An 18392-nucleotide genomic window follows, 5' to 3' on the forward strand; every position below is an offset into this window, starting at 1 on the left:
CAGGCTGCATCTGAGGAGCAGGAGAATCAACATTTTGGCATAAGCCCTTCATTAAACCAGAGACTCAGGTAATGTCCTTGTGACCCACATTCAAATCGCTCCACAGCAGGTGGCGGAATTTGAATCCAATAAAATAGAAAAATCTGAAATTAAGAATCTGATGATGACCATGAATCCATTGTTGGGAAAACCCATCTGGTTCACTACTGTCCCTTTCAGGAAGGAAACTGCCATCCTTAGCTGGTTTGACCTACATGTGACTCCAGACCTTCAGCAGCGTGGTTGACTCTTAACTGCCCTCTGGGCACTAAATGCTGGCCTGGCCTTCAATGCGTTCATCCCATGAATGAATGAAAAAAAAAAGCTGGTAGACACTATTGCCAGAGTAGTGGCACGACACAACCTAATGGCTCATTATCTTCATATACTGTCACACTCTAAGACTGCTCACGCCTTCTTTGGAATGGTAGCTACCTGCTCCTCAACAGCATCCAATAAATTTTAATATGGTCGATGAAGGAACGTGAATGTTCCAATTGTCACTTACTGAAAGCCAGCTGCTAGCTATTCAGCTTATTATTCAATGCCTCAATGAATCTGCAGGAACGAGCCAACTCAACATTGCAAATGAGGCAGAATAAAAAATGTATTTAAATATTTCATGTAGAGGGCAAAATTGGAATCCGGTTTCATTCATTTCATAGACAATAGACTGCTTCATGAAATTGGATCGTTTTGGATCTGCACTCAAAGATGCAATGAATAGTGTTGCTGGCTCAAAGGGCTGAATGGTCTACTCCTGCACCTATTGTCTATACCAGAAAGTTATCAAGGAAAATCAAGGCTCAGGCAGTATTGAGACAGCTCTGGTGGCCATCGAATGCTCATGAAGGCCCTCTAACACCTCATTATAGACCATGTTTAAAATGGCTGAAATGGCACATAGATATTTCACTAGCTACATGCTGGATATCTATTGAACAGCCAAAAGATATCCACAGACACCTGGATGTCATTGATAGCAAGAATTATTGACAAAAATGAGTATTGCACATAAAACACGAAAACCACTCTCCACCCTGTTGGGTGGCACTAATGTTATTAATTGCAAAACATTCAGAACAGTCTAGCAACTCAAAACCAGAAATTCATAAAACACTGAGCTATCAGCAGAAGTGGAATTCTAATCCAACACAAGCTGTAACCTCAAACCAAATCCATTCCTCACACCATCATTACCACAAAGCCAGGGATCAGCTGGTGCAGGTTGGTATACCTGAGGCAGCATGGCAGTGGCTAAAAATGAGTTGTCTGTCTGGTGAAGACATAGCATTGGATTAAAGCAGCAAAAGATTAACAAAAAACAAAGCAACCTCAAATGACCCCATTCTTAACAGTACCATAATGCAATGCAGCAGAGCAAAAGACAAGGCTGGACCATTTCCAAACATCGTCAGTTAAAAGCACCACACGGAGAATCTATTGTGTCTTCATCCTGAGGATCCAACATCGCAGACTTTAATCTTCAACCCATTCAGTTCACTCCACATGAAATGACTGAGTGCATTGAATACTGGAATGGCTGTGGGCCCTGACAATATTCCATCAATCAGACACTACAGTGAGCTCCAAAACTTGCCACACTCCTAGCCAAGCTGTTCAAGCACATCTACAACACTGGCATTGATGTTGGCAAGCCAGCAGTGCCCATATCCCATGAGTGAATTAAAAAAACAATGGGGAAAGTTGTTGAGATCAATTAAAAGCCAGTTTGACAGAGGTCTGTGGGTATCATTGGAAAAAGGTGAGACCCTAAGCTGAAGTATCCATGTACATTAGCCTGGGTTTGAGAGCAGGTGTACTGTGACCATCAAGGTTAAAGACAACCTGTTTCAATTCATTTGGGGCTGGGAGAAAGTAATCCAAAAGGAAGGGAATACTTTTCAAACTAACCTTGTTGGGACCAACTGAGGACTGAAGAAAGGGAGATAGTTAATCTCCTCTCATCCACGAGCGTGGAAATTTGACGATTGTCACCTGGAACTGTTATAAATTGGGGAATTGTGGAGCTGGTTAGAGCATCATGGGACTAGTTAGGGACTCATGGGACTGGTTGGAGCATCATGGGGTGGGTTGGGGATTCATGGGGCTGGTTAGGGATTCATGGGACTAGTTGGGGAATCATGGGTCTGGGTAGAGCATCATGGCACTGGTTAAGGGATCATGGGACTAGTTGGGGAATCATGGGGCTGGTTGGACTGATCATGGGGCTGGTTGGAGGAATCATGGGGCTGGTTAGGGAATCATATGGCCGGTTGGAGGAAACATGGGGCTGGTTAGGGGATCATGGGGCTGGTTGGAGCATCATGGGGCCGGTTGGGGGATCAAGGGGCTGGTTAGGGAATCATGGGGCTGGTTGGGGGAATCATGGGGCTGTTTAGGGAATCATGGGGCCGGTTGGGGGAATCATGGGGCCGGTTGGGGGAATCATGGGGCCGGTTGGGGGAATCATGGGGCCGGTTGGGGGAATCATGGGGCCGGTTGGGGGAATCATGGGGCCGGTTGGGGGAATCATGGGGCCGGTTGGGGGAATCATGGGGCCGGTTGGGGAATCATGGGGCCGGTTAGAGGATCATGGGGCCGGTTGGAGGGATCATGGGGCCGGTTGGGGGAATCATGGGGCCGGTTGGGGAAATCATGGGGCCGGTTGGAGCATCATGGGGCCGGTTGGGGAATCATGGGACTGTTTAGGGAATCATGGAGCTGGTTTGGGGAATCATGGGGCTGGTTTGGGGAATCATGGGGCTGGTTGGGGAATCATGGGGCTGGTTAGAGGATCATGGGGCTGGTTGGAGGAATCGTGGGGCTGGTTGGAGGAATCGTGGGGCTGGTTAGGGGATCATGGGGATGGTTGGGGAATCATGGGAGTGGTTAAGGAATCATGGGGCTGATTGGGGGAATCATGGGGCTGGTTGGGGAATCATGGGAGTGGTTAAGGAATCATGGGGCTGATTGAGGGAATCATGGGGCTGGTTGGGGAATCATGGGAGTGGTTAAGGAATCATGGGGCTGATTGAGGGAATCATGGGAGTGGTTAAGGAATCATGGGGCTGATTGGGGGAATCAAGCGACTGGTTGGAGGATCTTGGGGATGATTGGAGAATCATGGGGCTGGTTGGAGGATCATGGGGCTGGTTGGGGAATCATGGGACTGGTTGAGGAATCATGGGACTGGTTAGGGGATCATGGGTCTTGTTGGGGGCTCATGGGGCTGGTTAGAGGATCATGTTGCTGGTTAGGGGATCATGGGGCTGGTTAGGGAATCATGGGACTGGTTGAGGGATCATGGGACTGGTTAGGGGATCATGGGTCTTGTTGGGGGCTCATGGGCTGGTTAGAGGATCATGTTGCTGGTTAGGGGATCATGGGGCTGGTTAGGGAATCATGGGACTGGTTAGGGAATCATGGGACTGGTTGAGGAATCATGGGACTGGTTAGGGGATCATGGGTCTTGTTGGGGGCTCATGGGGCTGGTTAGAGGATCATGGGGCTGGTTAGGGGATCATGGGGCTGGTTGGGGAATCACGGGGTTGGTTGGGGAATCACGGGGTTGGTTGGGGAATCATGGGACTGGTTGGGGAATCATGGGGCTGGTTGGAGAATCATGGGGCTGGTTTGGGGATAATGGGGGCTAGTTGAAACAGTTGGTAAGTGAGATGTGACATTTGCACAAAAACATTCTGGGCAGAGACCACCTCCAATGAGAGAGGAAGTCCTAACTACTTTGTAAAATCAATATAATCAATATTAGGAGCCATCATTGATCCATCGAAAGTCAGCTGAATATTAACACTGTGGCTGCAAGAGTGGGGCAAAGGGGGAATATTCTGTGGTGAATAACGCCCGTCCTGGTTGCCAATACCTCTATACAAGGCCCACGTCAGGACGGTGATGGAACACGCCCCAATTGCCTGGACCAGTGCAGCCCAACAACACTCAAGAACCTTGACACCATCCAGGACAAAGCAGCTGCTTCACTGGTATCACATTGACCACTTTTAACGTTCACTCTCTTTCTCAGCACAGCAAGGATCTGCACCACACAATTCACTAAGCCTCCTTCAATCTTCCAACTGGTGACTTGCACAATTAAGAAAGACAAAGGCAATAGAGATGTGTCAGCACCAACAGCTTCTAGATCCCCCAGGTCACACACCACCCTGACCAGGAAATATGTTACTCTTCTTTCACCAATGCCTGGTTAAAATTCCAGAACTTTCTCCCTAACATCACTGTGGGTTGATCTATAGCACAAACTGCAGAACTCCTTCTCAAGGCCAATCATTCTGACTGCTATTAAATGTCCCAGCTCCAAGCAAGCTTCCTTTCCTCACCACAGTCCTTAAACATGTTATTTTCAAAATCCTTGCCAGTATTTCTCGCACCCTATGTCTAAACCCCGAGAGTCAGATTGCGGTTTGTCCATAGTTATTAACGAGCATGAGCCAATGTTGAACTATACTGCAACTGTGACCATGGTCAATTAGTCTCCAGCTGCAGTGGTCTCCATTGTTCACTTCCAAACCCTTTCCTGCTGTCCAGACGGACGAGTCTGTCCTCACCCGTCTTCATCACTACTTATCCAAACATAGCCTGAAAACCAACAGTGATAGTTTGTCCCCCACAACTGTCACAGCGGTACTTTGGGAGGCCCCTCCCCTTGGGGGGGGGGCCATGCTATAATATCTTTTGTTTGTCATTGGTGTCATTTCGTAGCAACGTCACCTAGAAACACGATGATCCACTTGGACACTGAGTTATTACAGTGTTAAAAATTCTCATAAATTACAATTAAAGATTTGAACAAGTCACATATTGAAGTAATACATTCTCTAAATTATTTCACCAACAAACAAAAGCACTTACAACATAAGTTTTTAAAATCTATTATCTACAAAGTAAAGACCTGGCCTCCTGAAAATTAATCTCATTGATGGACTGTTCTGTCTACTCTGAGAAAGCCTTGAATTTCAAAAATGACAATTTCTTGTACCATGAATACCACACTAGGGACAACAGAACAATTAAAATTGGGAGCTCGGACAATTCTGACTGTTTTGGCATCTACATACATTCGTCCTTTTCAACTTTTCCCTCACAGATCCAGCTTTGAGTCATGTTGGTCACTGACCTCATTGATGAATGTCTGAGCTCCTCGTGGGCTCAGTAGGAGGACAGCCCGGCGCAGTGTATCCCGATAACGGTTCAGTTCCTCGGTTTTCATTGTTGTGAAGAGACTGGCAAAGATCTGACTGATATTCTGATCGATTCTCTGCAGAGATACATCCAACCCCTGGCGAGAAGCTTGATCCAGGAAACTTTGTAACCCGCGAATATCTGGTAACACAATCACAAGAAAATCCGTTGAGATTCTACAATAATAATAATAATAATAATAACTGACCTATGTCTGGGCCAACATACAGCTTCTGGTAACTTGATGAAGGCTACGACAGTGACTCTTAGCTCCATCACTTGGCAACTACTCAACAAGTCTTACTCATGCTCCCCCTCATCATTTATTCCAACATTGACCAAGGCATCAATTTGCAAGATTTTTCATTTGGACATGCTCTCAGGATTCAGCTCCTGAAGATGGAGCACCACATTCCCTCATCTTCTCTCTTTTCTATAAAATGCATCAACTCGTGTCATTCCCAATTTTTCCATGGAGCTTTGACTAATGCTTGTCCCATTGGCTCATGCTGTATTAATCAGAGCATCATATGCAGTAATATCATTTGACCAGTGGGTCATTAATGTTCAGATATTTTAGAGTCTATAAAGTAATACTCAGAGAAATTTCACCTCATCTCATCACATTGTGCACCTTTTTAATTTTAAGGAGAACGGGTAGTGTGTACTGACCTAGAAACCCAGGACGATATTCAATGAATGTACTCTGTGTTTGAACCTTACTAATTGTGAGGTTCTCCATGTTTGCCCTTCCTTTAAGGTAGTCCAATACTCTTTACTTATGATGTGTTTTAAAAGGCTACCAGAATCTGAATAGATTAGAAAGATTTAATTCATAGAAATTCAGGAATTTGAATCACATCACACTATTAAAACACACTGCGTTACACAAAGTTTATATCACATCAATTTAGTTTAAGATGTTGCAAGCATTCAGATTCTGTAATACGATCTTGGAACAGTAACTTGTTCATGAGGACTGACAATGCAGTAACTTGAAGAGGTTTTTTCTCCCTGGTTTCTTTCAAGAGAGATATTGAACAAAATACCAATCAGTTCAGTTAAGGTCACTTGAGTACACAGCTGGGAGGCCTTGGGAGAGTGGATGTGGTTAACTTACACAGATTGGGATTTCTGCATTTTGGTTTATCAGCAGCATCAGAAACTATTGGGTCTCAACAGAGTTAGAAGCTTCAGTGAATGTCTCCTCGTTGCTACTCTCTCTGAATATTCTCCGAGTGTTTTTCCCTCCTGGATTGGAGAACTGCATAACTTCAGATCTGTGTCTGAATTTTCCTTTTTGCCAAGGGGTGTGCTTGTGGGATGTTATTTTATTGGAACAGTTAACTAGTAATAATTACTGTGTCTGTTACTTGGTTAATTTTTCCAATAGTTACATTATTCTAAATTCTTCTTCCTTTGGTTGCATTTTAACGAGTGTTTTGCTTAATGTCGAGTAGATTGACCAATCACATTGTATTTGCATTTAAAATAAGAAAATATTAGAGTGTAGGCTAGCATTCTATTTTGCGGGAATCTGTCTGGTCTGGTTTGGTTTATAACAGGACCAATGTCCTTTTCTAATTATATTTGCACTGTACAAATCACCCTGCTCACTAATACATAATAGATAGGAATTGTTGATTTTCAGTATATGTGTAGTCAGTATATCTTGAGGATCATTGCAGGAAAAACCAAAGGATGTTGGAGTAAACGTAGGCCATTCGGCCTACTGAGTGTGTCCCATCATTCAATGAGGTCATGGCTGATCTAAAATACTCCACTCCACTTTTTTCCCTTTCCCTGTAACTCTCTATTCCTTTCCTGATTAAACATCCATCTATCCCTGCCTTGAATATGCGAATGACCCAACCTCTACAGTTGTTTGTAATAAAGAATTTACAGAAGAAATCCCTCCTTATCTGAGTTAAAAGGGTGATTCTTTATTCTGAGATAATGTCCTCTGACCCTCCATTCTCCCACAAGACGAAACAAACTTTATTTTAAATAATTGTGTCTCCAGCACTGGTCCCTGTGACTCTCCACCAGTTATAGGTTACCATCCTGCAAATGCCCCCTTTATCCCAACTCTCTGTATTCTATTATTTAACTAATTCCCTGTCCACGTGAATATGTTACCCCTAAAGATAGAAATGGCTTGACTTTTTCAACACTCTTAAAATGCTGGAATAGTTCAGTTCAGTTTAGGTTGCCAACTGCCTTGGCTTTGAACAAAGCAAAAGATTCTAGAAATATACAGCAAACCAATCCTTAATAGCAATTTATATTTGAATATCAGCTTTACTGTCTGAAAACATGCTGAGTACATCACAGGGCCACAGTCTAAGGATAAGGAGTATGCTGTTTAGGACTGAGATGAGGAGCAATTCCTTCATCCGCACAACGGCAAGTCTGTGGAATTTCTCTACCACATGAAACTGATGAGACCAAACATTGAAAACCCTAAAGAAAAATGCAGCTATATCAAAGGCTACAGGGTGAAAATGGGACGAAGTTGTAAAATCTGCACGATCATATTGAATGGTGAAGCAGGCTTGAAGGGCAGAATGGCCTACTCCTGTTCCTATTCTCCATGTTTCAATGTGGGAGCATTATCAACCAAAATACCACACTGAGCCAGGTAAGGAATTGTTAGGTCACACGACCAAAGGTTTGGTTAAAGATAGGTTTTAAGAATTGTCTCAAAGCAGGAGAGGGAGGGGGTGAGAGGGAGGGGGTGAGAGAGGAGGGGGTGAGAGAGGGAGGGGGTGAGAGAGGGAGGGGATGAGAGAGAGGGAGTGAGAGAGGGAGGGGGTGAGAGAGGGAGGAGGTCAGAGGGGGTGAGAGGGGGAGGGGGTGAGAGAGGGAGGGGGTGAGAGAGAGGGGGTGAGAGGGAGGGAGTGAGAGAGGGAGGGGGTGAGAGAGGGAGGGGGTGAGAGAGGGAGGAGGTCAGAGGGGGGTGAGAGAGGGAGTGGGTGAGAGGGAGGGAGTGAGAGAGGGAGGGGGTGAGAGAGGGAGGAGGTCAGAGGGGGGTGAGAGAGGGAGGGGGTGAGAGAGGGAGGGGGTGAGAGAGGGAGGGGGTGAGAGAGGGAGGGGGTAAGAGAGAGAGGGGTGAGAGAGGAAGGGGTGAGAGACGAGGAGATGAGAGAGGAGGAGGTGAGAAGAGGAGGGGGTGAGAGAGGGAGGGAGTAAGAGAGGGAGGGGGTCAGAGGAGGGGTGATAGTGGGAGGGAGTGAGAGATGAGGGGTGAGAGTAGAGGAGGTGAGAGAGGAGGGGGTGAGAGAGGGAGGGAGTAAGAGAGGGAAGGGGTCAGAGGGGGGGTGAGAATAGGAGGGGGTGAGAGATGAGGGGGTGAGAGAGGAAGGGGGTGGGAGTGGGAGGGGTGAGAATGAGGGGTTGAGAGTGGGAGGGGGGTGAGAGATGAGGGGGGTGAGAGAGGGAGGGGGTGAGAGAGGGAGGGGGTGAGAGAGGAAGGGGGTCAGAGGGGGATGAGACTGGGAGGGGGTGAGAGAGGGAGGGGGTGAGAGAGGGAGGGGGTGTGAGTGGAGGGGGTGAGAGAGGGAGGAGGTGAGAGATGAGGGGGTGAGAGAGGGAGGGAGTGAGAGAGGGAGTGAGAGAGGGAGGGGGTCAGAGGGGGGGTGAGAGTGGGAGGGGGTGAGTGATGAGGGAGTGAGAGAGGGAGGGGGTGTGAGTGGAGGGGGTGAGAGAGGGAGGGAGTGAGAGAGGGAGGGGGTCAGAGGGGGGGTGAGAGTGGGAGGGGGTGAGAGAGGGAGGGGGTGAGAGATGAGGTGGTGTGAGTGGAGGGGGTGAGAGAGGGAGGGAGTGAGAGAGGGAGGGGGTCAGAGGGGGGGTGAGAGTGGGAGGGGGTGAGTGATGAGGGAGTGAGAGAGGAGGGGGTGTGAGTGGAGGGGGTGAGAGAGGGAGGGAGTGAGAGAGGGAGGGGGTCAGAGGGGGGGTGAGAGTGGGAGGGGGTGAGAGAGGGAGGGGGTCAGAGATGAGGGGGTGTGAGTGGAGGGGGTGAGAGAGGGAGGGAGTGAGAGAGGGAGGGGGTCAGAGGGGGGGTGAGAGTGGGAGGGGGTGAGAGAGGGAGGGGGTCAGAGATGAGGGGGTGTGAGTGGAGGGGGTGAGAGAGGAGGGGGTGAGAGAGGAGGGGGTGAGTGAGGGAGGGGGTCGGGGGGGTGAGAGTGGGAGGGTGTGAGAGTGGGAGGGGGTGAGCTATTCTAGGCAAGTAAAGGAGTGGTCTCCAAAGTGGTGAAGCGATTAACTGTTCCAGGGAGGGACAGAGAGCTGGACAGTAGGCTGTGAAGGTTGTGGCACCTGAGGGAGAGACACACCTTTGGAGGGTGAGGCCATGGATACTGAGAATGATGATTTTAACACCAATAGGTGAGTGAGCACAGGGTGTCAGAACAGTGGGATTTGGATCATGTTGAGACAGCAGATTGTTTGATAAACTTGTGTTTGATGGAGGTCAAACATGAGAAACCAGCCAGGACTGCATCGGAATGTCGAGTCAAGAGGAAATAAAAGTCTCTTAGTAATAAAGGTCTCTCTGTAATAAAGGTTTCCCGATAATAAAGGTTTCTCAATAATAAAGGATTTTCGATAATAAAGGTCTCTCGGTAATAAAGGTCTCCCAATAATAAAGGTCTCTGAGCAATAAAGGTCTCTCGATAATAAAGATCTCAGAGTAATAAAGGTTTCTGGGTAATAAAGGCCTCTGAGTAATAAAGGTCTCTGGGTAATAAAGGCCCCTGAGTAATAAAGGTCTCTGAGCAATAAAGGTTTCTGGGTAATAAAGGCCTCTGAGTAATAAAGGCCCCTGAGTAATAAAGGTCTCTGAGCAATAAAGGTCTCTGGGTAATAAAGGTCTCTGGGTAATAAAGGTCTCTGAGTAATAAAGGCCTCTGAGTAATAAAGGTCTCTGGGTAATAAAGGTCTCTGGGTAATAAAGGCCCCTGAGTAATAAAGGCCTCTGAGTAATAAAGGTCTCTGGGTAATAAAGGTCTCTGGGTAATAAAGGCCCCTGAGTAATAAAGGCCTCTGAGTAATAAAGGTCTCTGGGTAATAAAGGTCTCTGAGTAATAAAGGTCTCTAGGTAATAAAGGTCTCTGAGCAATAAAGGTCTCTGGGTAATAAAGGTCTCTGGGTAATAAAGGTCTCTGAGTAATAAAGGCCTCTGAGTAATAAAGGTCTCTGGGTAATAAAGGTCTCTGGGTAATAAAGGCCCCTGAGTAATAAAGGCCTCTGAGTAATAAAGGTCTCTGGGTAATAAAGGTCTCTGGGTAATAAAGGCCCCTGAGTAATAAAGGCCTCTGAGTAATAAAGGTCTCTGGGTAATAAAGGTCTCTGGGCAATAAAGGTCTCTGAGTAATAAAGGTTTCTGGGTAATAAAGGGCCCTGAGTAATAAAGGGCCCTGAGTAATAAAGGTCTCTGGGTAATAAAGGTCTCTGAGTAATAAAGGTCTCTGAGTAATAAAGGCCCCTGAGTAATAAAGGCCCCTGAGTAATAAAGGTCTCTGAGTAATAAAGGTCTCTGGGTAATAAAGGTGTGATGAGCTTTCCGCAGCTGATGGGCTGAGTTGAGATGATGTTAGGAGATGTCACAGAGATGGATAAAAGGCTCTCTCAGTGAGGACATACAGACAAAGAACTGCAGCATCTCTCAATCTGATAAAACATCTCTCTCATCAGGCAATGAAGCGACAGATTCTTTGGTAATTTCTGGTCATTTACACTTATTAACACATTTTATTTCAGAGGAATACTGACTGGACGGATTATTTTCCTTGAAATTGTTAAATTTGCATGTTTTTAAACTTTGAGATGCTAAAGGGAGAGCACAGTCCTCAATTACTAAATTGGATTGATGCTGTCGTTGATGGCTACTGTTTGACTCATTGTTGGGAGCAAGGTCACCGCTGAGGTATAAAACTATTTTCATTTCTGTAAGACCATCTAATGCTCCCATGCCAGCCATAACTCTTCTAAATTGCAGCTTATTGCACTGCTCTATACAACTATTCCATATTCAGCCAACTGATTAACTCTGGTGGTCTCCAGGGGCAATCTGACCAGGTGAACTAGACTGCAGAACTTGGTATCTTATACAGTGCTCACAATACAATAACATACCATGCTCTCCTCTAGTCTTTATGAAGGCAAGGTAAAAAGCTTTGACTTGTCTCCTTTTAGCAACATTAATTTATCCTAATCTAGGTTTATTCTATCTCTCTCTATTCTAGGTTAGGTGCTGGAGCTGTACTCTGAAATTGAACCCACACTGACTGACCTTGGAATGATTGAGATGCATCAAACAAAAAGAGAAACCGTTCAATACACAAGTTGTTCTCCCTAATCCTCCAAACAATTAACCAAGCACGTGAGGGAATTCTGTTACACACCCTGCACACTCACATCATATTACCTTTGCTAGACATCAGACAGCTGTTTAAAAAGAAATTGAACCATTCAGCACTCCACTTCTGGACAGAATTTCATCCTTTAATCAACCACAGTTATAACATTTTCACCACTATTTGTTCTGATTGGTTTCTGGTCCCTAAATGTTAGAAATAATCCCACTTTATAGCCTTGTATAGCTTCAAGCTCTCAGTGTTTAATATAAGTGCAATACTGGCTCAGATCCTGCTGAGGATGGTGCTGTGATAGACAATAGCTGACTCTCTGGTGCTGCAATGAAAGGCTGTCCATACAACCAGTCCCTGACTAATTAGTTCCTAACTCTTTCCAGAAAAAAGAATAGAATAGAATAGAATATCCTTTATTGTCACCTATACTCCAGTACAGGCTGACAGTGAAAGGTGTTTTACAATGGCTGCCTCTAATGGCGCCATCTTAGGTACAAGTACCAAGGTACAAATCTTGGATGCAAAAGGGGAATCAAATGAAAAGTAGTAGCATTACTTACAATGTCTAGAGAATAAGTTAGAAATATGTTAGTTATAACATAGTGAAGAATTTCCCAGAGCAGCAGCTCAGCACATGGTCTGACCATCCGCACCAGGACTCAGTCCAACAATAGTCCCACTCCACTCCGAGCCCCCCAGTCCACTCCGCACTGACACTCAGCCGCACCAGGGTAAGCTGCACTGCTCCATTACTCGCCTTCCCTCTCCCTGCTCCAGGCTTCACTTCCCCTCATGCTGCCCTGGGACTCGCATTCCCCCCTCCCTGCTCCAGGACTCACTACCCTTGTCCCGCTCCGGGACCTATTCCCCTCTCCCTGCTCTGGGAGTCGCTCCCCTCTCCCTGCTCCAGGACTCACTCCCCTCTCCCTGCTCAGGGACTCACTCCCCTCTCCCTGCTCCAGGACTCACTCCCCTCTCCCTGCTCCAGGACTCACTCCCCTCTCCCTGCTCCAGGACTCACTCCCCTCTCCCTGCTCCGGGACTCACTCCCCCCTCCCTGCTCCAGGTCTCACTCCCCTCTCTCTGCTCCAGGACTCACTCCCCCCTTCCTGCTCCAGGACTCACTCCCCCCTTCCTGCTCCGGGACTCACTCCCCCCTTCCTGCTCCGGGACTCACTCCCCCCTCCCTACTCCAGGACTCACTCCCCTCTCCCTGCTCCAGGACTCACTCCCCTCTCCCTGCTCCAGGACTCACTCCCCTCTCCCTGCTCCGGGCCTCACTCCCCTCTCCCTGCTCCAGGACTCACTCCCCTCTCTCTGCTCCAGGACTCACTCCCCTCTCTCTGCTCCGGGACTCACTCCCCTCTCCCTGCTCCAGGACTCACTCCCCTCTCTCTGCTCCGGGACCTATTCCCCTCTCCCTGCTCCGGGACCTATTCCCCTCTCCCTGCTCCGGGACCTATTCCCCTCTCCCTGCTCGGGACTCGCTCCCCTCTCTCCCAGCTCTGGGTCCCATTGCCCTCGCACTACTCCAAGACTTGCTTTAACAATACATAACAGACATGTAGCATCGCTGGAAATACAGATTATAACAACTACATTGTGTAGCATATAATTGTTGCAGAGTTTCACTTTTACTATTGTAATTAGATTTTCCTCACATGTTTCTTTCCCCATCAGAATAAGCTTTGACCCAGTGCAAATGCTGGCCCTATTGGAATGCTGCAGAGCAGCTACAATGAAGACAAGGCAGTCACTTTATGCATTGCACCAGTTAAAGCTCTGCCTGTAATCATGGAGTTATGCAGATACATCTCCATCAGAGTGATTTTATTTTTGTTTAAACGTTTTAAACACTATGCAATACATAATTACTCACAAAGGGAATGAATGAAAATAAAATTTTTCAGACAATTTGCTAATCTTTAACTTTCCTGTGAGTCTGAGTGTGCTGGTGAGATTCCTAATTCGGTGTTTGTTGTATTTTTGTCTCACATTCTGATACCGAAATTTAACTTGAAGGAAAGGAGACAAGAAGTCCAACCTTTTTATCATATAGTCATCACAATTAGACTTGACAAAAGAGGCCTTATTTTGTTTAGTGTGAGAGAAGGGTGATGATTGGATGGGCCATCTTGGTATCGAGATATAGCAAGAATACATCGAGATACTGTCAATCTTAAATCTCAATTCTGATTATCACTGTGTTGCTGTGGAAATGCAGCAGAGACTGGCAATCTTGATGACTCCTTGTTACCATGAGAAAGGTGCAACATTTGTACAAATTCCTTTCGCCTACATAAATCCCAGCATGGTTTTTTGTGTATGTAGGAATTGCAATGTGTATATTGATTAGTGAATGTAGGTTTTTGTAGACAGTGAAAGAAAATTCATTGGTTTCTCAACTAACACATTGCAGAAGGAGGAACTAGACAGATGGTAAATTAGTAACAGACTGAAGGGTTATGGGGAACGGGCAGGAAAGTGGATTGAGACCAAGCTGGGATCAGCCATGGTGGGATTAAATAGCAGAGCAGGCTTGAGGGGCTGAATGGCCTACTCCTGCTCCGAGGTCTGATGTTCTTATAAAGGAAGCTTGTCTGATTGCCCCACTTAATGGTAAACATGAGCACAGGATGAAGTTTCTGAAAATAATGTATTTGATGCAACTGTGAATTCAAATATTGCAAACTGATCCTGTACATATTCAAAATATCAAAGGAGGCGGGGCTCAGTGGTCAATCCGCCGAAGACACCTTCCTCATTGAAGAGCTGAACCAAAAGGGGATTCTAAGGGAATGCCATCTATTTGGGCCAAAGTTTTATTGTTGAAACTGAACTCCATTGCTCGAGTTGCTAAGTTCAGGAGTTTGATGAACAGATTCAGACACTGTTAACACATCTAGTGATACAGTGACATCGTTCAGATGTCAATGGTTTCATTGAGGGGTATGCTGGTAAATAAGCTGTAATATCAAAAACATACCAATTAATGTTGAGCAAAGTCAGCCAGTCATTGCATCGGTATATCTTGGGCAACTTATGTATGTGTGGATGCAGTGATCAATCAGGGTGAATCTTATCCTAAAAACACTAAGTAGTTTACACGTCCCTACCAGCCTCTACACACGTCCAATAGGATTTCAGCAGCTCACCAATGAATGTAGCTGTGTCGACATGTGTAGTGGCCAGTTCAATGGATATAAACTTTTATTGATGTAGTCATTTCTGTTGAATATGAATGTTCTAGTCCCTTTGTCAGGTTTAAATAATTATATATTAGGATTTATAAATTAAAATTATATATTGTATATTAAAATTAGATGTCAGGGTTTGTCTTGAGCTGGTATAATACTACTAACCATTCATGTAAAGTCATCAAACAAAGGGTTTAGATCAGAGTGGTGGTGGAAAACCACAGCAGGTCAGGCAGCATCTAAGGAGCAGGAAAATCGACGTTTTGGGCAAAAGCCCTTCATCATCAAACAAAGGGTCCCATTGACGATTAACAGTCAGGCTCCCAGTGAGAACATAGAACATGGAACAGTACAGCAGAGGAACAGGCCCTTCGGCCCACAATGTTGTGCCAAACATGACACCAAATTAAACTGATCCCTCCTGCCTGCCCTTGGTCCATATCCCTCCATTCTTTGCACACTCATGTGCTTATCTGAAAGCCCCTTAAATGCCCCCATCGTATCTGCCTCCACCACCACCATCCCTGGCAGAGTGTTCCACACTCCCACCACTCTCTGTGTAAAACACTTACCCCTCACATCTCCTTTGAACTTTCCCCCTCTCACCTTAAACACATGCTCCCTAGTTTTAAGCATTTCAACTCTGGGAAAAAGATTCTGATCATCAATTCTATCTATCTCACAATTTTATCGACTTCTATGAAGTCTCCCCTCAACCCCTGCCATTCCAGAGAAAACAAACTGAGTTTTTTCTAGCCTCTCCTTATAGCCCATACCCTCTAATCCAGGCAGCATCTTGGTAAACCTTTTCTGCACCCTCTCCAAAGCCTCTGCATCCTAGCTGTAATGTGGTGACCAGAACTGAACACAATACTCTTAGTTTGGCCTCAGCAAAGTTTTATAAAGCTACAACACAACATCCTGACTCTTGTGCTCAATTCCCCAACCAATGAAGGCAAACATACCATATGCCTTCTTTACCACCCAATCTATTTGTGTGGTCACTTTCAGGGACCTATGGACTTGAACCCCACATCCCTTTATACATCAATACTGTTCAGGGTCCCGCCATTAACTGTATGTTTTTCCTTAACATTTGATCTCCCAAAGTGCAGCACCTCACACTTACCCAGATTAAACTCATCTGCCATTTCTCCACCCATATCTGCAACTGACCTATATCCTGTATTCTTTGACAACCTTCTACACTACCACAACTCCCCCAATCTTTAGATCATTTGCAAACTTACTAACCCACCCATCTACATTTTCAACTAAGTCATTTATATATATTACAAACAGCAGAGGTCCCAGTACGGATCCTTGCAGAACAGCACTTGCTCCAACCTGAGAAACAACATTCAACCACTAACCTCTCTCTTCTATGAGCAAGCCAATTCTGAATCCACGTGATCAAATTACTGTGGTTCCCATGCTTCTTAATCTCCTGAATGAACCTACCATGAGAGACCATGTTGAAAGCCTTACTAAAATCCATGTCGACAACATTCACGTTTCTACCCTCATTGATTACCTTTGTCATCTCCTCAAAAAATTCAATCAAGTTAGTAAGACATGACCTACCCTGCACAAGGCCATGCTGACTGTCCCTAATTAGACCATACTTTTCAAATGCGAGTAAATCCTATCCTTTGCATATGCTAGAATCAGAAGGTTATATACCAATTCACAGATTTATGTAGACAGCATAAATTTGTAAAATATTGCTTTTTTTGTGGGAAAAAGGAATTATGGAGATTGCCAATCCCTTCTGCATTTCGATGGTGGCACCTTGACAAATCAAAATCAATCTGCCCAGTCACAAAATTAAGATTGATCTGAAACTGTTCTTGTGGTATTTGCACAATTAGCACCCCCTTCTCATTGCTGTATAAAATGGTGTCCTTTTTCACACAGCTGTTTCTTGCTCCACATTGATGAGTGTAAGGCCAGAAGATTAGATTTTTTCTATCCCTATAAGCAATGGTTTATGATCTTTTATATCTGGGACAATTGTGCAAGAAAGATCAAATTAGGGATATCAACAACATGGTTAGCTCACAGGAAAGGACAAAAAGTAAGAATTGAATAATATAAAAGCTGTGCTAAGGAAGAACCCAATTTGAATTAAGTAACATGGAAGAAATGAGATGAACTTTGGAAACTCATTACAAGACGGCACTGTATATAAATATGAACTAAGGTAGCTATCGGACATTATGAACATAAAAGACAGGAAATGAGCCTTTGGTTCATCCAGTCTGTCCTGAATTAACTTGACAATCTGAAAGCAGGGGGAGGGGATTTGTTAGAAACAGTGTGGGAAGAAACCACTTTATGTTCATCTCCCTGAGTGACAGCCTTGATAGAGAGCTTTCACAGAGGATGCTGCACCACAGGTTCAACTTACATTACAGGAGCAAAGGATGGAGTCAGCAAGTTGTTGTAACAAACAAAGAGATTGCTGTTTCAATCAGCAGAAAATTAAAAAGCTTATAATGTTTTTGATGTTTTTGAACATCAAACCTTTCCAATATGAGGGAATGGTGAAAGATAAGGTTGTAAAATCAAGGTTACACCCACAGCCCCACACCTCCCCCCAGATCCCACCAATACCCCAATGTCTCCACTGCCATGGTTACAGTGTCAGATACAAGGGGCAATCAACACCATGATACTATACATCAGCTCACTCTGTGGAGATGGGAGTCATCCACTGCTCATAATCCCAGGTCATTTCCAGATTTATAGGCAACTTCACTGAGATGTTGAGCTGGAGACAGGTGCCCTCATGTGAGTCACAGTAGATCCACTTGGTCTACACTATCCAGCAGACAGTGGCAAAGAGATTACACATTCATTCTTTAATGAATAGTGGGGAAAATGGCAGATTCTATTTAGGGCACTGAACACAACACTCCAGCAGTTTGACACCATCCAGGACAAAGCAGTCCTCTTGATGGGCACCACATCCATAAACATCCAGTCCCTCCACCACTGCTCTCTGTAGCAGCACTGTGTACTACTTACAAGATGTAGAAATTCACCAAGGCTCCTTAGCCAGCACCTACCACATCCATACTAGCCTCCATTCTAGAAGGGCAAGATACATGGGAACACCACCTCCTGCAAGTTCCCCTCCAAGCCACTTATTATTCTGACTTGGAATTATATCATCAATCCTTAACTGTCGCTGCATCAAAATCCTGGAATTCTCTCCCTAAGAGTATTATGGGTCAACCTACAGAACATGGACTGTAGCAGTTCAAGAAGGCAGCTTACCCCCACTTTCTCAAGGGCAACGAGGGACAGGCAATAAATGCTGACCCAGCCAGTGATGCCCATGTCCCGTGAATGAATAAAAACAAAATCATCACTGAACAGTGGGGTAATGAGAGAAGATGTTCATTTTCTGTTTTGCAACTGTATGACATAGCTGTATAGATCAAAAATTGGAGCAGCGTTTCATAAAGCATTCTTGTTAAAAGCCAGCAGTTTAATGTATTGCATTTAATTGCACTTTAAGGTTAGAGAACATTGACCCTGTTTGAAATAAGAAAGAGATTAA

The 18392-nt window shown here is 45.3% G+C and overlaps 1 protein-coding gene across 3 annotated transcripts in view; it reads right to left on the minus strand.

Annotated features, from left to right (window-relative positions):
- LOC140484767 (glutamate receptor ionotropic, delta-1-like) overlaps nucleotides 1-18392 on the minus strand; it is an 843252-nt gene that overhangs the window by 324564 nt on the left and 500296 nt on the right. For all 3 annotated transcript variants that reach the window (XM_072583588.1, XM_072583587.1, XM_072583590.1), the window contains exon 4: nucleotides 5192-5397. In XM_072583588.1, the coding sequence (XP_072439689.1) occupies nucleotides 5192-5397 (206 nt within the window). The remainder of the gene's footprint in view (nucleotides 1-5191; nucleotides 5398-18392) is intronic.

This window comes from Chiloscyllium punctatum, chromosome 13, assembly GCF_047496795.1.
Source record: "Chiloscyllium punctatum isolate Juve2018m chromosome 13, sChiPun1.3, whole genome shotgun sequence".
Taxonomy (NCBI): Eukaryota; Metazoa; Chordata; class Chondrichthyes; order Orectolobiformes; family Hemiscylliidae; genus Chiloscyllium; species Chiloscyllium punctatum.